This window comes from Diadema antillarum, unplaced genomic scaffold, assembly GCF_040938485.1.
Source record: "Diadema antillarum isolate AM-2024a unplaced genomic scaffold, OU_Dant_1.0 scf00000065, whole genome shotgun sequence".
NCBI classification, from domain to species: Eukaryota; Metazoa; Echinodermata; class Echinoidea; order Diadematoida; family Diadematidae; genus Diadema; species Diadema antillarum.
The window spans coordinates 3,159,760-3,185,120 of NW_027270954.1; the positions used below are offsets into that span (position 1 = coordinate 3,159,760).

General features: G+C 38.3%; 1 protein-coding gene across 1 annotated transcript; it reads left to right on the plus strand.

Moving 5' to 3' along the window:
* The first annotated feature begins 1,825 nt into the window (after positions 1 to 1,825).
* On the plus strand, positions 1,826 to 22,030 carry LOC139716456 (putative N-acetylated-alpha-linked acidic dipeptidase). The gene is made up of 17 exons (XM_071628001.1): positions 1,826 to 2,028; positions 7,595 to 7,751; positions 8,235 to 8,363; positions 8,769 to 8,897; positions 9,588 to 9,777; positions 10,308 to 10,398; positions 10,600 to 10,689; positions 11,948 to 12,033; positions 13,007 to 13,126; positions 13,538 to 13,620; positions 14,358 to 14,489; positions 16,687 to 16,772; positions 17,285 to 17,375; positions 18,788 to 19,040; positions 19,918 to 19,999; positions 20,832 to 20,924; positions 21,835 to 22,030. Exons 1-17 carry the CDS (start codon positions 1,826 to 1,828, stop codon positions 22,028 to 22,030), a joined length of 2,211 nt encoding a protein of 736 aa, XP_071484102.1.
* Positions 22,031 to 25,361: the final 3,331 nt, after the last annotated feature.

The window sequence follows — 25,361 nt, forward strand, 5'->3', positions numbered from 1 at the left end:
TAATCTTAAAGTGTGTAGCAGGTGGCATGTAATATTGAAAGTTCACAATGAACTCTGAATCACTTTTTTGTTTTGAAAGTACATGATATTTATTAAGAGAGAATTGCCTTCCTGTGCATGCACAATGGGGTGTGTGATAAACTGTCAGCAGTAACAGTTCCCGCTTTACTTACTCATCTGAAAGACCAGGGTGCATTGCCCGATAAAGTGGTCCACCCCAAGCACACGCAGTACATCTTACTGGTCCCCTTATCTTGCACTGCAGCTGCACACGGATTATCAAGCCGTCTTGTCTAATCCAAATGGAAAGCAAAAAGCAACCGTGAAAAGACAGGGAGCCTCTTTACCGGAAGCACAGCTCCTTAACCCTAACTAGGCCGAGGGGGGGGGGGGGGGGGGGGGCCTCCGAGCCCCCCCCCCCCCCCCCCTCGACGTTCCGCGCGATGTATCGCAATCGCAAAAAGCTATGGCCACGACGTTTCATGACTTTTTTCTTTCGAGTCTCCCGCACCTTTTGACACCAAATTTGCGACGCCCAGGCGCGCGGTTCCGAAGTAACGCATAAATATGTACATACATGTCAGACCAAAAATTGCTCAAAAACGTGAATTCAATGCAAACTGTGCTTATAAGCAAATTTCATAAAAGCATGATTATTTTGGTGTTTAATTGATTAAAATCAATGAATAACATATTTTCTTGTTCGGAGCGATGTCGCGGACAAATTTCATCGAAAAAACAATGAAAAACATAAAGTCGAAAAAACAGAGAAATACATAAGAAATTCAAAAAACAATAAAATACTTAAGAAATTTTTCTGATATCACAATTTTTTTTTACATTTGCTAAGGACACTAAAAAGAATATTTAGACAAAAAAATGTGTCCGTTTCGAGCTTTATTTTGTGATTTATACCAAATAGTCTGATTTCATGCATCATTATGCATAAATTAGCATAATTTAGCATAAATGATAATTCTTTGAAAAATTAACTTCATGGTATTTTAGATTACATCATAGGCAATGTGTGTGCCAATTTTCGTCGCGATCGCGCGGTCGACGGCCGAGATCTGGAGGGGGGGCCTGGGAGGCCACCCCCCCCCCCCCCCCCCCCCCCCCGGCTCTATCAACTACCTAAATAGCCCGGCCTATAGTTAGGGTTAAATAACCCGTCAGGGGCTTCAGCTGATCCCATTAGGGCTTGAACCAGGGACTTCCGCATTTACTAATGAACCAGCTCTTTGCTTTGTGCAGGTGTAGGAAAAGAAAAAAAAAAGGTGAAGTCCGGGAAACAAATTGCTTTGTTTGGCATTTATCAAATCAGAATTACGCCTGGTATAAGACGTTCTCGTAAGACCACAGACACGCCCCTATCAACATTTACCTACAGATGTTATCAATTGATGTACATACGAGAAGTGGTAGCCTTTGACCATCAGGCTCTATCACCTAATCGAGATGTCGCATGCAATTCTGGGTTAAAGTCCATTGGTTTCCCATGATCAAAACCGAAAGATCTAAGTTAGATACTGTATAATCAAGTGATAATTTCGTTGACATAATACTAAAACATCAGCAATGAAACCCCAATTGTCCTCCCCATCCAATAGTAAATATAGATAGAAAATACAGACTGGTTGCATTCAAACACCTGCCATAATAGTGATTCGTCAAAAAGAAGCACGACAAGCAACACACTGATAAAACTGAATGAAAGGGGTGCGCTGCACGAAATCACTGCACTTCGTTACACCAGGCTAACAGATACGCGCGAACACTGCAAGACAGGCGTAATAACAGGGTAACTTTGATCAATCAATTTACCATGACTCGGTACCGTGACAACGTCCTCTTCGTTCACGTCATATGGCTCATCCTCGCCCTTATCCTCTTTGCCTCCGGTATTCTGATCGGTCACTTCGGGATCGTAGACGATGATTGCCCTTCCCTCTCCGTCGTCGAAAATGAGGAAATTGGACAGCTGATGATCGACGAATGCAGTGCGGAGAATATAGAAAACAACCTCAGGTATTCTGAATAATTCTGCCACGTAGGTAATACGAGAGAAATCAGGGGCCTGATTCAAAAAGAGTTGCCATTGATCTTACGCTGAATTAATTGTATATCTTTTGCAGTGTTTTTACTTTATTGTATTCAGACAAATCAAAATAGCTTGTATAAGGGGAACATATAAAATTAAGATACGAATATCCATGCTTGTCTGATATACATGATACATAAGTTTAAACACAATGAAAATACATATATTATTTTGACATTGAAATACACACATTTTACATAATTTACCGTACAGTACGTAATTCGAGCGAAATTAGGTGCTCGAATTCGGAATAATATTGCACAAAAGAGAGAAAGTCAACATCACAATGACTGATATTGTAAATGTTATGGACAGGACACCAACGCTTACTATTATTAATTTCTAATTTTCAATTAAATCTGATATCGCAAATTGAATAAATTCTCATTATAATCATTTCTTCCAAATCTGTTAGCGGGAGGGATTCTGACGCATTGTCCGGTATTTTCCGTATCATTTATCATCTTTATATAATCATTGTGAGACTAAAATACTTTTGCGTTCATCACTCGTTATCTGTCGGAATAACATAAATCTTATATTTGGTTTCCCAGTCTCGGAACAACTTATGAACTTATCTAAAATGAATCTATTCCGAACACGTCCAAGTACGTTATGAGGGATACTCAATATGGATTCCACGAAGCACAACTATCATTCACGCGTGGAAACATGCAGACAGAAATTGTACAGTCAAACTATCAAAAAAATGTGCAATCAAGTCCTTATCAGTGGCACCAATTCCATTGATTTCCAAACATGAAATTTTGTTCGTTTAGTCTTCTTCATGTTCTTAGACTTAGCAAATTTCCAGAATCTTTTCAGATTTTACTTTGTTATTTATCGTTGAAGTACAGTAGTAGTTGCTTAAAATGTTTGTATTTAGATCTCTAGATCTCTAATCTCTAGAAATATCTTACCGTGGTCTTATACATTTGCTACTTTACCAGTGTCCTTCCTAGACTTTCCTTCCATATTTCCCAGTTACATTCAACATTGTAATTTCATTTTATTTTCATTTTTAATGTATGTTAAAAAAAAAATAAAGAAGTTATGGCACAAGACCGGAAAAGAGTTCGCCGGATACGTAAAACATAGAAAAACAGCACATTTTTGAACATGGCTGGGCCCGTCCTCCCGGGGGCGTCTCCCCAAGTTTGCACAGCTAGTCACCTTTTGCCAACCCTTGACTCTGTCACCCTTTGTTCTATGCAAGCTGGGTGTCCCCGAGGCTGGCTCCCCAGTGTCTGTGGGTAATTATTCATTTGGCAGCAATATGGGCCCGGATTTATGAAGGTGGTACAAATGAAACCATACTTTAAACCATGGACAAAACCCATGCATGGAGCGCCAAGTGTCACATGGAATATTTCGCTACGAAATCAGTCATTTCGTCGACGAAATGATTCTTTTGTAACGAAACGGTCATTTTGTCGACGAAATGACCAATTTCGTAACGAAATATTCCGTGCGACACTTGGCGCTCTATGGTTTTTGTCCACGGTTTCATTTTGTACCACCTTCGTGAATTCGGGCCGGGTCTGGATCATCGAATTCCAAAAACTTGTTCCAACAAGTTTTCTGCCCTGAGAGGAGTGAACTGAGATAATGATGACTATAGATTGCAACTAAAGAGAGCCATTTAGATGTTCTGTCACGTATGTGATAATAAATATTCTCCTTGTTTCTGCTTGCAGTTACTTTTGTTTGTGTTTATTTAATGAATATAGATTACTAGTGGAAAAATGAGCAAAGATAAACTCGAGACCTCCAGATTGCTAGCCCGGTGCTTATATCAACTGAACTATAGAAAGCCCTAGTTCAGTGTTTGTCCCAGAAATCCTTAATTCTCAAAGCTCGGATGGTCAGAAGCTATAGCAGTGTGTTTGTGTGTGGCACACACGCACACACTTAACCTGGCGTAAACCCAAAGGAAATTCAACTTGGGGATAAATGCGAGAGATGCGTGTGTCACACACAAACACACTGCTGTAGCTTATTTCTGACCATCCGAGCATTGAGAATTAACGGTTTCTGGGACTGTCTCAAATTTGATTCTCGCGCGTCGTCCGTTTTACATAATTAAGAACCATACAATTACCTTAATGGCAATACAATCCAATGTCGGATTATAAATGCTATGAGGTTAAGGAACGGTATTGCACCAGTTATTGACAAACAATTATAATTATCTTACTTTCCTTAAAAAGAAGAATATACATAATTTTATCTGTAGGGGTCTTACAAGTCTATGTACGGCCAGAGATTTAGAGTATAATTTATGCAAATTTTCAGTGAGCTTAACATAATATACTCATTAAAGTTCATGACGTTTAATCAACTTGTCTTGGACATTATTCATGGATTGAAACACCGTGAGAAGAGACAGATGAAATGACTACACCCTGGTAGCTATATGGGTTGAGAAAGTGATGTAGACCTACCTCTTTCACCTTTGAATAGAGCACAGAAAGGTTAAAAATGAGAACGTCGTGAGTGTTTTGGGAGGAATCAAAATTAATTCTATAGCCAATAATGACCTTAATCAACGGTTGGTTGAAGCATGGACTCGGGTGGTAGGGTCCATGGTTGAAGGGATAACGTGTCCGAACAGTCTGAGCATGGACCCTACCGTTAGTGTCCATGGTCTGAGCATGTAAATAGTGTACCTCCATGGTCTGAGTCTTCCTGGTCTAGATCATTGATGGTTTAAACTTTCTACTTTTGTGACCTGTCGTCTCAGACATTTCGTTTGTTGGACCTCTGTCCCCCGAAATTTCGAAGGAGGTATAGGTCTGAAACCGTGGCTTATTCTTTCACCGGACCTCAGGGTCACCACCACGGAGTGTCTGGTCTAACTGGCACGGGCTTTAGATACCCCCATTCCACATAGGGCAAGACATCTGACAGACCACTGAAAGACCACTGAAAGACCGTACAAATTAGTAGATCTGTCTATGATTTTTCAGTGAGCTTTCAACGGTTTTCAAGTTCCTTCATGATTCCTAAGTGATCTTTCAGTAAACTTCATGGTCTGAATGGTCTGTGAAAGCTTTTGAAACGGTTCGAAATAGTCTTTTAGCGGTCTTTCAAGAAAAAAATGGTCTTTCAGTTGTCTTTCAGCAGTCTTCCAGCAATTTCTTAGTGAGCGTTCAAGTATCTTCTTTTCATTCAAAATCTCTCAAGAATTGCCACATTTTTAAAGGGGCATATCATTGAAAGATTGTTGAGAGATCATTGATGGGTAATGGAAAGACTGGTTTCTTCGAAATCTTGACTGATCTCTCAAGGAAGTATTTCAAATGATCTTTCAGTAATATCTCTCAATAGTCTTGTTGGTTCTCCGTGAACGATCTTCAAGATACCGCACAGATCTGGAGAAATTCTTTGAAAAATCCTCTCTTTTTTGTTTGTTTGCCGATGATCTTTCAAGAGTTTTATTTTATTTTCATTTTTTGAGAACCGTTCCACATACGATATCTCTATCTGGTCTTAGAGACTTGTGAATGATCTTGCCAATTTAAGGTTTTTCAATGGTCCCCGTTGCGTGGAATGGGGGTCTAGGCTGTTGGCTTGCGAGTAGGTAATCGTCAAGTTGATATTGCCTTTAGTGTACCGAGGCACTCACTCTTACTCATCTCTCAGGTTAGACAGTTTCTTGTGGATAAACGACGTATAGACGTATGGACATATGGCATGTGTCTGAATGCTTTCATATCAAAACATGGTATGGATGTACATCGTATATTGAAACAATGGTTTCAGCATCATTTTGATATACGACCTTTATCCGTACGATGGCAGATGGAGTGTTAACTACCTAGAGTAACAACAACAACACAACAATACAATACAAATCAAACCCCTCTCCATTTAGTTAAATGATCACTCTCTTTATAGTTGCGAGAAATCTACTGGTACACTGATTTTGTGAACAGCTCACACTTGTACAAGGTGAGTTGACATTTTACCATTTATAATAATCACAACACTTCAGTTACCTACTGATTATTTGGATAAAAGCAGAAAATGGTCATGCGCATTACGTACACCGTCGCAAATGCACAGGGTTTAATGCCCAAGTGAAGTAGATGAAATAACATAAGAGTGTACTTTGTCTGCGACACTTAATCTTGTCGCATTGTCATGTTTGCGCTCTGCGATGAATGTTAATGGCAGAGACTCCGAACGTTGCCATCTGAACCGTTATTGTTAAACATTATTGCCCTCGCTCGCAGGCCTTCTCTGTAGATATCCACGTACACTCAAACAGTTCAAAATACAAATCTTATCTAGACAGGGTGTCTTGTTGTTGGAATTTTGCATAAACAACACTTAATCAATGACATATTGCATGAAAAGATCTTGAAAAATGGATCGATCAGTATCAAAACCGGTCAGCGAAAATGAACCAAAATAGCAACAACAATAACTACATACAAATAAGCAAACAAACAACGGATAATATATGTGAAGCGATGTTAATGACTCTCGTCCACAGAATGAACCTAACATTCTTCAATTTCAATTTCATTTCATTTTCATTTCATTTCAAAAAGCAAATGTGTGGCAGCGTTATAGATAGACTAGATCTTGTGTCGTTAGGGGAACAAAAAGACTTTTAATTGCAATCAACATGACATCTCAAGTTTGTCAATAGAATACACCATATCAAAGTATTCCATCAATTTACATAATACATATGTGACCCTGCACCACAAAACCAACAACAAGTCGCCCGACACAGATTTTGAGTTAACCATAGATTCTGAAGGAGCCGACTCTAAGCTTTAAAATGAATTACACGTACAACTCAATTCATATGTACTCTCCTAACTGGTCTAAAATTGCAAAGAAAACACCCACTTCGAAAAGTGTGAACTGAGGAAAGAGGTTCTAGTCAAGCACTTAAATCTTGATCATAGCTGTGCGATGAATGGGACAAAACAAGATATAAACCACCCGAGTGACAACAATGGAGAGATTATCAGAGTAAGCTGAAATTGAGCGTGCTTTATTATCACATTTTGTCCATGATTAATGCCAACTTTCAAAGCATTGCAGTAGCATTGTCCTTTCAAAAGCTATTAGAGTTGAAAGTGAAGGGTGTGCAAGTGATTTCCAAGAATTGAAAAGGAGCCTCTAAGACATACCTGATCTCTCTTCTCTACAAAAACAAGCGTTGTAGAAAGACTGCTAAAACATACTTTCCCATTTATTTTATGATCCCAAAGTTACAAATAATGTAGAAAAGTATACATCCTTTAAAAACATGAAACATTTTATATATACATATATTATATGTGTGTATACATATTCATATGTATATGTATATATATATATATATATATAGAGAGAGAGAGAGGGAGAGAGAGATGTATATATACATGTGCATGTATACGGGGTCAAAAAGACTGCTGTCCTTGCCAAGATTATTGTTTACGGGTTGACTTAGTAAGCTGTGAAATATCCTTTCTTTCCGCAAATTTACAGGGGTCTAACCACCCGTCCTCACATGGGCGGAACCCCGGCAGAAAAGGAGAATGCAGAGATGCTGGTGGAGCTATGGACGAGTTACGGACTAGATTCCGTTCGGTTAATCGACTATGATGTTCTCCTTGCCTATCCCGATCCTTCTAATCCGAACAAAGTAAGAGTTTTCCAGTACTTCTTAAATTAATTCGTCATTGATTCGTGCTTTCATGTCATTTCATAAGAAACAAAGCAAGTAAATTTATGTCACTATGAAATGAAAAGTTTAGCAAAATCTTGTATAAAATAATAAACAACTCACACGAAATGCAAAGCAGAAGGCCATTTAAACACATGATAAGGCGCACAAACCTTAAATGCAACTTTTGGACCCAATTCGAATACATAGTCTTGGGTTTCTAAAAGAAGGATGTCGCTACCAGACTTTGTGAGATTAGTTTACAGTATTTGGTAGATTAAAAGCTTAACATGTTGTTTAATTTAGAACACAAATACACATACTTTCATTACACTTCAAGACTTACGATCTCCAGTACGTATGTATGAGGTATGTTCATCTGAGAGTTGCTCACTACTTCGTTCCTTTTCTCCCTTATCGCAATTATCAACACAAACAAACAAATAATACCTGTAACTCCAGGTGATGATAACCGAGAATGGAGTGGTTAACTTCACCACGGCCCTACATGAGGAGATTCTTCGACCTGAGGATGATCACCCGGATGTCGTCCCGCCATTCAACGCCTACTCGGCAAAAGGGGAGCCAGAGGTGAGTCCGTCTGCTTTTGTGCTTCAGGTAAAAATTACAGCAAATTACAAACAAACAAACAGACAAAGAACAAGGAACCAATGCATTACACTCATCATTAGCATTAGCTGATTCTCTGATGTTGATGATGAGATGGTGAATAGTATCCCAGCAGGTGTTTATATGACTAGCTGGTTAAATTCTTATAAGTATTTTTGTATACCAATCGTTTTCTTGTTGATAAATCGGTGACATGATATCGATTTGATGATGTAATACATATTATGACACAGCTTAGTTAAGAAGTTGCAGTGGACAATTGAATTCGTGTGGTTGGGTTTTGTTTCTATTCGCACTGAGTACACATAAACATACATGCACATCATCACTAAGTCTTGCTATGTATCCGAATATCTTTATATCCAGGGCCCCCTGGTGTACGTGAACTACGGACGGTCAGAAGACTTTGATTTTCTGGCTAAGAATCGGTCTGATATCAACATCACAGGCTGTATTGCTATCGCTAGATACGGAAAGGTGTTTCGTGGGAACAAGGTAAAGGGGTGCAACTATGTAGCCCTGTATTTAACAGACTTTACCCCGACAATGTTGGGACAAGTCCGGAGAACCAAATCCCTCTCCTCGGGCAATTAAACCTCAGGAGAGAGAGAGCAAGGGTTGAACCGTTTTAGCAGACACACACGAAATAAACCTTTTCCGGGTATAGATAGGTTTCGATGCAACCTATCTGTTCTTGTGCGAAAGGGGTGTGGTGGTTACAATCCATGAACGGTCATTCTGTTTGGACTACCGCGCATGAGTCTTGAGTGTATCAAAGGAACGTTTCGGCGAGGGCGTTTAATGGAAGCGTTGTCGGGGTAATGTCGGGATAATATCAAAGTAATTACCCTAGCTTACTAGGGCAGAATTTGGCAAAAGTTACCGTGACAACGTCTGCATGGTCTGAGCAACATTCTGCATGAAACGTTTTAACATGCAGGGTGAAAAAAGATTGTCCGGACATTGTCACTCTGTGTGATTCTGGTATAAAAGGCTCTCTTAAAACGGGGCCTGTGTTGCTTGCACCCAGTTTTACTTAAGGAATTCTACCACTACAGTGTACTTTGATCACATGTGAAGATGTTTCTTATTATCAGACTATGGACTGAAAAACAAACCAACTATACAGAACTTGATAAAAACAACTTGGGAGAGAGGATTAATGCGTTGAATGTTCCTCTGTAGGTACTAAACGCTCAGGCGGCGGGCGCCATTGGAATCATTCTTTATTCCGATCCCGCCGATTACGCAATCGATGGAGACATTTCGGTCTATCCGGACAATTGGTGGCTTCCGGATACCGGAGCGCAGCGGGGAAATACCTTTGTTAGTGATGCCAAGGGCGATCCGGTTACACCCGGCTATCCGGCAAAGCGTAAGTATTGTCATGGGTACTTTAAGGCTCATCAAAGTTCTCTTGCGGGAGAATGTTAGTTACAGTATTATTCTGATCTCCCTCCAAGTGAGGGAGAGAGAGAACGAAGGAAAAGGTGTGTGTTTGTGTGTGTGTGTGTGTGTGTGTGTGTGTAAAAGCGGCTTGATATACTGTAACTTGGTAGCATTAGATAGCACAGTACATGTCCAATCCAATGATGTGAGCGTTGCAGCGACTTATTATAATTATAACATTATAAGTCAGGGTTTTTTTTAACGACATGTTCAACTACTCCTTTGAAAGTGTTGATGTGTCTCGCTTACAACTTTCACAGAAAATTACAGTTTAGTTGGTTGTACACACGTACAATATGTCTATGAAGGTTTAGAGTATATGCAATTGTTATGAAATCTGTTAGGCGAATGAGGTTTAGAGTTGTACGTAGACCCACCTAATGTGTGATGCGTATACATTCTTTTCAATTATATGATATAAACGCGCCCTTTTGTTTGTTTTTCTCCCGCGTCCAGCCTACATGTACCGTTTAAGTGACGAGGAGACAGCACTGCCTAAAATTCCAGCACATCCTATCGGATATGGGGACGCACAATATCTTCTCAGGTACCACATAAGACTGGGTTTACTGATTATCATGATCACTTCAAGGAAAAAAATTAGTATTAACTATGATAAAGTAATAATCATGTACTGTCGTAACACGAGCAGGTAAGTGTAAACCTGAATCACACATCCATAAAAATGTTATAAACCTTTCGGTTCTCTTTTCGATTGATCACTCCTCCTCTGCCTGCCTCACTGTAGCGAGATGACTGGAGATGAAGTACATAGCAGCTGGCGGGGACACCTGGATGTCACCTATCGATTTGGGCCCGGGTTTGTCAACCCAGACAGGTGAGCGTTTGGACAGAAAAAGGATAAACCAAAAGCATTTGTATTATGTACTTTGTCTTCATAATTGTTAGAGATTCAGTTTATGACGCATGGCAAAACACTCGAGACAGATTTGTAGAGGGATAACTTAATGTATAATGATATACACCTATAATCTGCCTTAATCTGTAATGTATCTGAGTCAGGATGGCGCTGTGTGTGGAATCAGCATCGTGTGGAAAAAAATGTAGATCGTATGTGAGCATATAAATTGATGTATTTCTATGTCACGGCGTTGATGTGTGGGTATTTCCACGTATTCACATCGGCTTCTTTTCAGAGGCGCCGAATATATCATTCCATGAATATCTCATTCGACGTTCCAATGAATTTCATAATTATTACCCCTTTTACGAACAATTCTTGCCAAGAACACGATTATTTACACGTATCCTGGCCCCAATTATTGGAATTCTTCGAATTATGATATCAAAATGCCCCTTCTATATATTCATTTAAAGGAGATTAAAGTTCTCCTTATTGCAATCTCGTGATTCTACTGAATTGAGCTAGAACTTGCGTTACAGCTGATATTATACCGTCGCCTATTTTCTCTTTCCTGTTGTCAGAATACACTTTATAGGGCTAGGATTCGACTATATTTCTCTTACATCTGCATCTATTTCTCTGTATTTCCTGGTCCTTTTCACTCGTCCCATTATTTTTTCGATATACTGCTGTCGAGAACCGCTTGATCTGTTGTACCTTCTGTACGTTGTGTTGTCCTTCGTGTTTGATAGTCTTGTCTCATTCTGACTGGTCTCTTAGTCTTCCTTTATTAGTTTCATTGTTGTTCCAATCTCGTTTCATGTCACTCACGTGTGCGTATGTGTGTCATTTAGTTACTCTCTTTTCTCAGTGGGCTTCGAGACTTTTTTCCCAAACATTTTTTCCCTTTATGCATAATCTATTTTTCTAATGATGTTCTTTTGCTGAGAGGCCCATATTCTACAAGCTTTGTCTTTTTATTGGGTCCCTCCATTTTCGCAGTTTGCGTATTGTTATTTCATTTTCATTACCCATTTTAAATGGCAATGTTTTATTACTATAAGGCTCTACAATTGTATATTCTTCTCAGTTTGCTTTGCTTTCCTTATGAAACCCTATTCTCTGTTACCATAGAAAGTGTATTGTCTATGTTCGAGTTGAAAGATGAAATGAAATTTGATTTGACCTGATTTGAATAATGCTGTGTCAATAAAAATTTGATCGTACACAGGAAGGTAAAGATGAGTATTCACACCTCAAGGGAGATTCGAACCACTTATGACGTCATTGGCATTGTCAATGGAGCCGTTGAACCAGGTGAACGGGACTTGTTATAATCGAAAGTTAAATAAAATGAATTCTCCAGAACGTTAGAACAAAATAAATGCAGTGAAGCACAGGGATGTGAGGAATATCTGACGTGTTATAAGGTATGAGCTTTCTCAGTTTGTCTACCCTCTGTGCAAGTGAAATTTGTAAGATCGCAACTGCTGATCTACACTTTTAACAAACATGTCGAAACAAAAGAACCAGCGGGAATCGAACCTGCCATCTTAGAATTGCATTCCAGCCAGCGACACCACCACCTGCCCATCCCTGGTTACCGGCAGTGACACGATGAACTTGAAACAAAGACCCAAGCTCCGAAAATCCGACATTGTTATAATTGTTAAGTGGCCAAAGGCAGACAGATTGAAGAAAGGTCTGACCTTATGTCTTCATCCCTCTAATAACCTGTTGCGTTCATTTAATCTGACATAAGTGATTAGAAGGAAGGAAGCTGGGTCCAGTCTTCATTCATACGCAGTGGGATCCAACCAGTGAGAGCCCATCTCCACGAGGTCACGACATTTATCGTCCATGTGCAATAATCCTGTAATGCTTCTGCATCAAATTAGCCAATTTCACTCGTGGCAGTGTCATCAAAAGAAGATAAAGGATATAATCATTATGCTAAATAAACGATACTTGAGCAACTTCACATTCGAAGACATTTATTTCAATCATAACCATCAACCAACAGAATTGACTCATGTCCTTCCAAACAGTTTTGAAACGAATTGTTCCACTGTTCTAATGACTACTACGTTAAAAAAAGAGAGGCTAAAAATAGAAGTATACCAAATTAATCAGACGACCAATCATGTAAGAGTGTCCATCCATTATTAAAACTTTTAGCCTCAAGAGAACTGACGCAAAGAACACACAAAGAAAACGAATTTTGTTTGGAGTGGTTGTTTGGCTGAAGGAGATTCCCTTTTTCACTGACTCCACTTGATTTCCATTCTAGATCGGTACGTAATGATGGGTAACCATAGAGACGCTTGGGTGTACGGTGCCGTGGACCCGTCGAGTGGCACGGCGGTCCTCATGGAGAGCGCCCGTGTCTACGGAGAGATGCTGAAGAAAGGTAGCTCAACCTACAAGAATTGTACTTTTACCAGGAATGACTTTTTGAAGTATCAATTGCAATTAATCACTCAAACAGCAATTAAAATGGAAGTGTAATTTGTACTAATAGACATAACGTAGTTCCGAAAATCTATACTGTCTTATTAGCAAATACAAAAAAAAAAAAAAAAAAAAAAAAAAAAAAACTTAGACGGTGGAACACATCGAGCTTGCTGGATTCTTTGATTCCATAACCCTGGTATGCAGCGGACAACGAACATTTACTTTCGTTTTGCTTGTTACACTTTCTCCTGATTCAGTGGCAAATGCAAACGCATAAAGACAGTGCGATTATGCTCTCCGGTTCTTGTGGTATCAATTATTTATGACATTTAATGCATTTCCCCTCTCTTTGTTCAAACTTTTCAAGACTGGCGCCCACGGCGGACGGTGATGTTCTGCAGCTGGGGAGCTGAAGAGTACGGCCTTCTCGGTTCAACCGAGTTCGTGGAGGTGAGAATTTCAAAAACTGTCCTCACAGATATTGTATGCAGTTCATCGTATCCCCATCTTTATGCACTGAAGCGATTTTAACGAACGCACATGGAGTGTTCCCCTCCATACGGCAATCGCACTCGCTGCCAGAATCTTGTGCCTCTCGTCATTCAGTCCCGAGGTACCTAAACCAGCGAGATGACGACTGCTGGAGCTGATTCAGGGTTCCACTTCAAGCAAGTTGCCTCAGTTGCGGCACATTGATATATCCGTTTATTAACTCAGGTAACTTGTTTAATTTGGTGAAAATTGGCTGTTTCTGATGAGCCGACCGGTTGCTCGAGCTACACATTGCAATGTGTCACGAGTGCAGACTGGATGCAGGTGAATTACCTTGTAGGTAGGTCCTCATCAGAGCAAGGTACTTCAGTATTATACTCGATAAGACAGCTGTTGATGAAACATGCGTAGATCCATTTGTCATTTGAAACATTTGTCATTCGGATACAAATATTTTAGAGGCTAATGACTGTGACAAACTATCAGAAAAGAGTATACAATCATGTTAGATGCTAGTAATTCTATGATTGAGTGTCTATAGATAATTTAAGTAGGCCTACCATGTAGAGACTTGCTCTCTCTCTCTCTCTCTCTCTCTGTTACTTATCATCGAATAATGATTTTCGAGTTCACTGAATCAAGACATGGTATTAGCGTGGTCGTTTCTGAATCCCTATACATCCCTCCGGACACAGGAATACCAGAAGGTGCTCGGTGAGCGTGCGGTGGCCTACATTAACACGGACGTTGCCGTCGATGGGAACAACACGTTCCGAGCAAAGACCACACCTCTTTTGCAGCAGGCACTCTTCGAGGCCACCAAGAAGGTAACATACATCTTATGTGTTTGTGTTTCAGGACCACGAGTTGTGCCAGAGAAACAAAAAGGAAGTGAGGAGAAGGTTGTGTAAAACATTGTGTAAAACATTATTGTCGCAAATGTGCGAGTTAAAACATGTTGTGTCATCAAACGCATAAAGTACACGTACCATTATTCTGCTTCAAAGTACCTGCTTTTTCGTTCCAAAATGAATAGCACCATAATTGTGTCAGTGGATGAATCCATTATCAAAGAGACTTCAGTTCAGATACACATAGAAAACAAATTGGTAAGAAACAAGCAAACAAATTGTTCAGTCAGACTACCAGATTGACTGAAACTAAAATATCAAGACTTTGCTGTCGGGATAGCCAGAAACCATGAAAACCGTTGCTTGTCATTTTTTTGATATTTTCTTCAAAATCTACATTCTGTATCAAAATTTACAAAGATTACGGCGAACGACTTAGGACAAAATATGTGCACAAAATAGGGCTTATTGACGGAATGTTTATAGGATTCAATAATTTGAAACCAAAGGAAGTATTCACCCAAGTAAAAAAGTTTTTTTTTTTGATTGACACAAAACGTCATATATTTTTTTTATCCATTAAATCGATTATAGTTTATTTGCATCCATCAAAAGGAAAAGAGGAAAGTATAATGCAAAACATTATTGTTCAAAGCTTTTGTTCCAACTGTCTGTTCTCTGGCTGTTTGAGGTAGTAGCATATCTGATTTTTTTTTTCTCATTGACATTTACATGTCAGTCATCAACAACAACAAAATTATGGGAGATATCAGATATACAAAAGCAAATCTGCTTGAAGCAACTTAATTGATACACTAAATCTTTATTAGGGGAATCATAAGCAAAGCTTTTAAAGTATAGGTTGCCAATACGTAACGTAAAAGCCAGAGATACGGGAATTAAGCATAGGATATTATACAGTAGTTACAATAGTTTTCCTTTTAATAATGACTACATAATTATAAATTCAATGAGATACTTTTAAACTGCTCATTCGTCTTTCATTACTACAACTGTCTATCCAAAAAGCGATTATTTCGAACCGAACCTATATTTGTCTACTCATAATACCTCAACAGAGTGACCATATATATCAAACATTGCCTTTTAAGTGGATCCCTTCATTTTTGGTACAGTGCATATTGTTTGCTTTGAGGATTCATTACATTTTTTCTTAATCATATTGTTTCGTTAGTGTTGTATAAAAACTGTGTTCATTTCACAATGTATCATTTATATCGATTTTGTTAACCCTAAAAAAAGGAGTGAAGTGTATATTATTATGTTTTGACGAAAAACTAGAACTCAACTGAATATAACTAAATTTGATATTCATGAACATAGTAGCCATCAAAATTTAATGTTGAGTACTAAGAATTACAATGGGGCAATAGCAACATGAAAAACAACTATACAAAGGGAGAAAGAGTGAAAGAGAGAGGTAGAGAAAGTTGTCCATATATTTGCTTATCAAAGGGTCTTTCAATTTGCTTAATGATTAAATGCGTGACAGTTGCTTTATGTTAGATGTTGCAAAATTCTAAAATAACGGCCATACTAAACTCTTATTTGAAAGCAAGAGATTATCAAATAAAGGGGTGAGTATAATATGATGTATAAGTTTCTTCTGTATGTGCCCCCTCTGTTCAAATGAAATTTGTAAGATGGCAACTGCTGATCTACGGAGCTTGGATATTTGCTCTAAGTTCATCGTGTCGCTACCGGCAAACAAGGACAGCCTGGGGGTAGTGTCGCTGATGGGAAAGCAGTAGATGACAGATTCGATTACATCTGGTTCTTCCCCAACAATTTGTTAGAAATGTAGATCAGCAGCTGCGATCCTATCAAATTTCATTTGTACAGAGAGCAAACAAACTGTAGAAAACTCATACCAAATAAACTATTGTTCTTTGCACAAATTGTGTTCTTAAGACAACTCAATGAAGATTGTGGGATAATGACGCAAACTATCACTTAAAAAAATGACAGATAATCCTGCTTATAGTTCTAGTCTGTTCAGTTTAGAAAAAAGAATTCCAATGTGAATATGGTAATCCTTATAAATCACCTAACGTTAGTGGCATTTTTCATCAGTTATATGTTCTCTCTGTTTTGCATGCGATAGCTATTGGATTAATGAGATTAATTGATCACATCACATCCCCTTATACAGGTCCCTGACGGTGAGACGGGAGAACGTACGGTCTACGATGTATGGCGGGAAAGATACCCTGACAGCAGTGGCAACGGACTACCCCGGTAAGACAATCATTATTTTGATTTGATTTGATTGATTTCGACTTTGATTTGTGTTCAAAAAAGCAAAGAAACAAACATAACTAAATCACAATGATTATTACCATACAATAACATTTACTACGTAGTCTTTCTCGACACACAAAATATATCGAAACGTATATTCTAATACAGTGTAACATATCAGAATATTCTACGTCTCGATTATCTTTTAACGTCATCTTCAACAAAATGACAGATGCATAGTAGTCATAAGGACCAAGGTGATGAGTCTAAATCAAAAGTATGGCTTGTAATATTGTTATGCTTAGGCCCCCGAAAATTACATTACATTAACCATACTGAGACAATTACACAATATTATACATTAATTATTATATATTTGTACCTTGAAATTGTTATGATAAAGTGGTGCTCGGATATTTGGCTTATAATGTTTACAAATCTTGTTTTTATTTTTTGTTTTACATTATTCATCTTTATGTATAATTGTTTTGTCTTTGTGTTTGGTGCAGTGTCCCCGTGCTCGGATCTGGTAGCGATTTCGCCCCTTTCATGTACCGCATTGGTGTACCATGTACAGATATGACGTACACTTATAATTCTGTAAGTTAAGATTTCCCTTATAATTATGAATTAATCAAAAAGCACACACACATACTGTGGCGTAAATTGTCTTGTTTGATAAAATTACAATTATGCGCTTGAAAGCAAAGAGTGCTAACATTGATGATCTCATGAAATCAACACTACACTGTAAAAACATCGGTGTTAGATTTAACATCACGGGTGTTAAATCTAACAACGATCAAACCTCAATAAAGGACCACACCCAGAGGTGTTGAAAATGCACTGAGATGGTGTTGAAAAGTGTTCACCTGACACTTCGTGGTGTTAATTTGACATTGTACCTGGTGTTATTTTGACACTGTACTGGTGTTAATTCAAAAATGACACCACATGGTGTTGATTTGATATTTGTTGGTGTTAATATCAATGGTTTAACACCCGTCCAGCTTCAATAAGAGACCACACCAGCTGGTGTTACTTTGGTGTAAAATTTATTTTCACATTTTTTCAAAAATCTAGTATTTTAATGTAAAATTCTTGATCGTCTTGTTTAAATTAAAAATCAACAAGAAGTGCAGTTACTAAGAAACTCTTCAAAAAACAGTTTAAAATTTGGAAATGACACCCGGAGGTGTTAATTTAACATCATAAATGAACATCGAAAATTTAACACCAGCTCGGTGTTCACTATTTAACACCGGACTTTTTGCAGTGTAGCGCTTTGTGTTCACCCGACAAATACTGAATTATGCTCAAATTAAAAAAAAAAAGTTCTCAAACCAATTAATCATTTCGCCGTTATTTCACTTGAACTGATTGTCATTAGCAGGCCTGGAACTAGTAGAGGCAGATTTTTTTTTTTTTTTTTTTTTTATCATTGCCCTCACCGTTGATATCATTACCATTACCATTATCCTCAACTATATAATAATAATAAGGTCTTCTTTTCCTAGGGTAGCCTCTTCAGTGTTACCAATGCCCTACCAGAGGGCCCTGCCATTATTATTACCCTAGTTAGCGTTGCCATGCAGGTACCCATTTATACACCTGGGTCGAGAGGGACATGGTGGGTTAAAGCATCTTGTCCAAGGACGTAAGCACTGGGCGGGATTCGAACTCGGGTCCTCCGACCGGGAGTCGGGAGTCTTATCCAATATGCCACAGCGCCCCCACTATCACTAAAACCTGAAATGTACGTTCACTGTGAGCAAAACAAGCTTAATGTAGACGACCATACATGCACACTTTTAACTTTAAACGACCTAAGAAAATAGATACTTTATTCTATCAAAGTTCCACTACCAGCTACGATAGCTTTTCCCTCATACATGTCATATTTCTCATCAAAGCAGAGCAGAATATTCAAAGCAATTTACTACCACGCTTGCCAGACTGATACCAACTAACAGAGGTGCATCATTGACCAAAGAACATGTTTTGTATTCCAGAGCCTGGCCATTTCATCGTACCCCGTCTACCACTCTGTATATGAGACGTTTTATCTCGTAAAGATGTTCATCGACTGGAACTTTTCGCGCCACCAGGCCGTTGCCCGGGTGATGTTAGAATTCTCGCGAGATCTCGCGGACTCTGTTGTGCTGCCGTTCGGCTGTGTCGACTATGCAGAGAAAGTGAAGTCGTCTATCGACAATGTGAATGAGGAATACGGAGACAAGATGAGAACAAACGGCATTACTTTTGGTAGGAACGGAGTAAAAGATTAGTATGATCATTATTTCCCACCTCCTTTAATATACAGAACCGAAGAGCCTAATCAAGCTTAATCGCTTATGATGGTGGTCTCCTGCATTCAATTATCTCTGTTGTTTACTGAAAAATACTGTATATTTTATTTTATGTTTCTGTGTATCTACATTGCTCAATGCAATCACCTATGTGAATCTATTTATGTACTGTTATCGATTTATTTCACTGCACTTGTTATTCTTTGTCTTTGTACTTTTTGAAGTTTGCATTCAAATTGCATCTGATTGAATGCAGAAATAAAAGCAAACAAACAAACAAGAGCCCCATCCGTAAAACTCAGTTCTAGTCTACGAACCTGTGGAGATTTGATTAGACCACTCATGGCAGCGTAAAAGGGACATTAGGAGTATGAAAGTGAAATATATACATTTTGTATTCGATGTAATCCTGCCATCTTTTCGCTCACATTGTTTCGTTATTCTTTGTGGCCATAGTTTACCATTTATTGGTAAGATTTAATAAAAAAGATAGAAAAAAAGTTTTTTTTTTAAATCTGCTAAAGATAAATACTCAATAATAGTGGAAATGTTGATTACAATTTTCCCTAGATTTAAAGAGTCTGTTGGAGCAATACTCAAATGCCTGGTTAGACATTTAGCAGACTGCTTTATTTGTCTCACATTATAAGCGAGAGCAAAAGAAGAAGAGCTCAGAAATCTTTTTTCAGACGAAATGATGCAATCACAGTAATATTGTTCATGAAGCTACATCCATCACCAGCGCTTTCCCATCACCTGTTAATCAAACTAAAAGTTCTAAACATAAAACGAGGGCATTTTAATAGCGAATTACAACACTGCTTCCCCAACAGATTACGTCTACTCTGCACTGTCTAATTTCACAACTGCTGCGGAAGACTTCGAAAATCGTCTTCAAGAAATCGATCAGAACGAGTAAGTAGAAAATCGGCCGAGATTACCTCAGCAAGTTTTGTTTTGTTTTTTCTTTCAAGGAGTGAATGTGCTCTAGCTCACAGATCTATTTTTTGGAAGTTCGCATGAATGAAAACCTATAATTTTGCCATGGGAAACTCTTTCTCCGGGCGAATAATGACATAAAAATCTCTGTTTTGTAGATTTAGCACTTTATTATGTTTCAAGACGAAAAAATGGCTATGATGTTGACTCAAAGGATGTTCGCCTAACTGCAATCTATAATTTATTCTTCGATTATTTGTTTTCATCAAGCGTCTTTTGTCGACGAACCTATTTGTGGTACGTGGTTAAATTTGAAGATACTCACCCTGTTTACCCGAACCAGTATCGCAAAGTGACTAAAAGTTAGGGCAATGGAGCACAGTGGACGAACCTATATTGTAATTACGGTATATTTGGAGGGAAAGAGCATGGGAGAGCGACGGAGAGAGAGAGATCGAGAGAGAGAAACCTGCAAAAGATTACATTACACAAAATGTTACATCTGTAATGTCTCTTTCGACTGAGGTGTTGAAATAGATACCTTATGATCCTGATTCCTTTAGAAATGAATAGGCATAGACTTACTACAGACCACTGCTCACGTCAGCAGAAAGATCACTCCTCTGATTGTGAAAAATGTTTTCTTTCATTGATTAGAAATGTAATCATTATCATGGTCATTATTATTGCCATTATTATTCGAATAAATTATCAAATTAGATGAACTTATGATGTTATAGTATTATACGATATTATAGAACATAAGCCCTATCAATGTAGTGTGTGTAATTATAATTTTCGTCCACAGTCCCCTTGTGGTTAGACAAGTCAACGACCAGATGATTCAACTCGAGCGAGCATTTATCGATCCCGCTGGACTTCCCGACAGGAAGTGGCTGAGGCAAGTAAATTGAGTGCAAGAGTTCCGAATAAACCGGAACTCAACTTACTTTTCGGTGGTAAAGTTTAGTGCGTCCGCTTGTAGATCTCACGTATAGTAGAGTAATGCCGGCGTTGGTTGACTTCAGCCTTCCAACACATTGTATTATTGCAACTCAATTTGTTAGTTAAATTTTGTCTGTTATGTTGTATCTAAACTTTTTTTTCCTGACCAGTTAGGAACAGTACATTAAAAGAAAAATACACACACAATTGTCAGATTTTGTCCACTCCGACTGTGTCCGAGTAGTGTAGGTGATTCAACTGGAAAATGAATACAGCACGATGTATGTATAAAGATGATAAATTTGAACAGAAACCCCTACATTATAAATACTCTTATCAAAATTCACTTGCTAAAGAGTTCGTCCTTGGAGGAGGTCTATCATATGGTATCATATTTATGCATTCATAAGCATGCCATATATTATATAGATAATATATGTATGTATATATATATATATATATATATATGTATGTATACATATATGTATATTCATATATGTAGAATATATATGTATATATATATATAATCATATATATACATATATATATGCATATATATATATATACATTTATATGAGAATATGTATCGTGAGAGCCACTTTTTTGTTTCTAATGTGTCTGTCGTGCTGATCGTACTTTCATATCAAGAAAAATAACAAAGCTGCCGAATATTCCATTTTGTAAATTTGGATCTTCAAGTGTAACAAAAAATAAGGACTGTAATATCAAGTTAATATTGTTTGTTTACAATTAGCATCTCTTCAAAATTAAGAGGACATTTTTAGAGTTACTCTAAGAGACTTGCAATGGCACGCTATAACTTTCAAAGAATATGTGTGTGGAATTTCCCGTTTAATCCTGTCCAGACACGTGGTATTCGCACCAAGCAGCGTCAATTATTACGCTGGTGACGCCTTTCCTGCTCTGGTTGACGCCTTATACCAAATCGACGACGACCCCGACCAGGTCACGAGATGGAAAGCTGTGGAGCAGCAGATGGCCATCATCGCATTCACCATCCAATCAGCATCCAGCACCCTGACTGACGTCACACAGTTATGAATGCATGCCGGCCAACGTTTAGTACCTTAGATTATGATACAAATAAACATCGTGAATCTTCATTAATCCTTTTGAGCGATCTTTCTTTAAAAGTGGGAGTCTCATTGGTGCGGAGACATCTCCGCGACGTCTCCTAGAGACTATAGCAGGGTCTCGTTTTCTTTGGGGATGTTAGGAACCTTTCCCGTCTCAAGCTAGTCTCGGAGACGTCTCTGCAGCATTTCTTTTGTTGCGGCCAAGAGATCCGGAGACTAATTTTGTCTGCGAAGTCTCCGAGACATCTCGGCAACCTCATTTTAGATACATGACGACCTACCGGTGACGAAGTGGAGACGCTACGGAAATGTCTCCGCCACTGAGAAGACGTCTTGTAGATATCCCCGCTAATGAGTTGCCACCTTGTTTGGGAACGTCTTCACGTCGCCCTGGACTCACCTTCTTGGTGAGAGCACGAGCTGTCTTTGGGCCTTTCGCGTCGCACGATTTCTGGCGATGTTTCTTCCAGTGAGATGGTCCTTTGTAGTTCTCTCTTACCAGCTGTCCTTGATTTTCAGAAAGAGAGCAATGAGTGATACCTTGTAATTCAAACAGGTCTGACTCGAATATGCAAGATTATACAGTGAAAAAAAAATCAATGTAGGTGCAGAAATATCGATCATACAGTAAATTTAACAACGAATCGATTTTAACTTCGGGAGTACCTCATTGAGCGACGAATGTTGGCGAACGTAACGTATCTACGGTGAGGTTAGGGTTTGTAAACAGTTGCTATCACATTCACAAATAGGTTTCATTGTCGCAAACGGTTTTTCTTGTCGGAAAGAAATTTTGATCATGTTCAAATGAAGGTAACCCAAAAAATAAAACCCAACGGTTGAGGTTCGAAAAGAGCATGCATAAAAATGCAGCATAACAATAACCACAATTCCACTCATCAAAAATAGTATGATATAAAAAAAAATGACCTCGTGGGAAAGAAAAACAACACACAAAAATGCCAGTATATAGGGACCAGTGTGTATAAAAATGACACGAAGCGTTATTTGAAAAAAAAAACAAACAAACAAGGAGATTGCGGTGGAGTGTGACGTAAAGGGTCGTGTGCTGTAAAGCACTCTCTTGACTTTTCGGTTCAAGCTCGTTATTCCGAAAGTTCGTTAATGAGAACATGAAACAAGTTTCATAATTGTGATTGCTCGTTAGAACTCACTTTCTTTTACAAAATTTTCAGATTTAACGAACCTTGCTCTGTTTGCGAGGAAGACGAAAGACTGGTGTCACATTCGTACAACTTTGACTTGTATTGCGTGTGAATTCCTTTTTTTGTAATCTCTTTCTACTATGCTGATTTGATGATTCTTCAGTAATTCAAGGATATTCACTGTTTACTTTTACGTCACTTTGTTTTAATGGGATGCTTTCATCATAACAATATAAGAGCTTCATGATAACAAGCTCCTAAGATTACTTACCGCCATCTTCACAAACTACATTGTAATTTCTGCCGGACCTTCTTCACTTTTTAAATAATAAATAATACATACACGTTTTGTCTTGATTCAATGCTGTGTATTACTAAACTTACTCTCTGCACTTGTTTAGAAAGAAAAAACCCCAACTCTGTTTAGCACAAAGGTCAGAAAATGTCATATATCATGATGTCACAAATGGCATAATAAAGGTCATTTGAAAAGAATAACATTGTCAATATCGATATTTTTTTTGAGATGGTAATCCTTGTTGGCTTGCTGATAAGTTGTTGGAGAGTGTGAGATGACAAGATTCTGTTTGAATGCATGATCCATTTTAACGCTCATATTTGTTTCACACCAGATCAAACAGGATGCAGGCGCATGCAGGCACCAAGAGAGCAACTGTTTGATAAGAAGTTGAAAAGTTCTCTGCACATCAAGAAACGATGTACAATTTCTTGTCAGCTTGATTAATGTTGAATACATTTCTCGCAAGTTGTATTTATTTCCGTCATGATGCACATGGAAATGGGGGGGGGGGGGGTGATTCCAGGGTCAACTAGCACTTCTTAGCTTAGGTCCCAGTATGAGAAGTGTTAGTGTCACAGTACACACTGTACAATCTTAAAGGGTGTGACAGGTGGCATGTAATTCTGAAAGTACACAATGAACTCTGAATCAACTTTTTTGTTTTGAAAGTAAATGATATGTAAGAGAGAATTTGCCTTCCTGTGCATGTACAATGGGGTGTGTGGTAAACTGTCCACAATAAAACAGACCCCGCGTTATTTACGCATCATAAAGATCAGGGTGCATAACCTTGTAAAGTGGTCCGCCCCAAGCACATGTGGTATATACATCCAAATGGTTTCCTTATCATGCACTGCAGCTGCATACGGGTTATCAAGCCATCTTGTCTAATCCAAATGGACATCAAAAAGAAAACTTGAAGGGACAGGGAGCTTCTTTGCCAAAAGCACAGCTACCTTAAAGGGGAAATCCAGCCCCAAAATAAGTTCATCTGATAAAAAACAGTACAATCTTACGACTTTAACTGTAAAAATTCGACTGAAATCGGATGAAAAATAAGTAAGTTATGATTTTTTTTGAAGTTTTGCTAATTTCTGGAAAACAGTTCTTGTACAGTAGATATGAATATGCAAATGAGTGAGCTGACCATGTCATAACCTCACAATTTTCCATTAATCGTGCACAAGAAATGACGAAAATTAAATGTTTCTGTCAAGTTTGAAACATGATGTTATTCTTGTTGAATAACTTCAGAATAGTGATCAGTTAGATATAAGGATTTGAGCCCAGGGCATAATTGCGTTTGAATGAAAAACTCGAATTTTGAAAATTTTATGTACAAACTATAAATGGCAGGTTGTGAGGGTATGATATGCTCACTTTTCCATTTGCATATTCATATTGACTGTTCAAGAACTGTTCCACAAATATTGGTGAAACTTGAAAACGTCATAAATTCCTTATTTTTTACCCCGATTTGGATAAAAAAACTTAATATTTTACTCTTTCTTATCAGGCTAACTTATATTTGGACTGGATTTCCTCTTTAAGTAACGCGTCAGGGTTTCAGGTAATCCCATTATAGGGCTCGAACCAGGTACTTCTGTATCTACTGATGAACCAGCTCTTTGCTCGGGTGGAAGAACAGAACCCCGGGAAACGAATTGCTTCGTTTGGAATTTATCAATTCAGTATTATACCTGGTTTAAGAAGTTCTGTTGAGACCACAGACACACCCCTATCAACGTATACCTACGGATTATCAATTGATGTACATATGAGTAGTGGTAACCTTTGATCTTCAGGTTCTATCACCTAATCGAGATGTC

Bases quoted from the DNA above. Each gene is read 5' to 3' on its own strand.
- LOC139716456 (XM_071628001.1), top strand. From the start codon at position 1,826: ATGACTCGGTACCGTGACAACGTCCTCTTCGTTCACGTCATATGGCTC. The intron at 13,621-14,357 runs GTGAGAATTTCA...CTCCGGACACAG, and splicing joins GTTCAACCGAGTTCGTGGAG to GAATACCAGAAGGTGCTCGG. The intron at 20,925-21,834 runs GCAAGTAAATTG...AATCCTGTCCAG, and splicing joins CCCGACAGGAAGTGGCTGAG to ACACGTGGTATTCGCACCAA.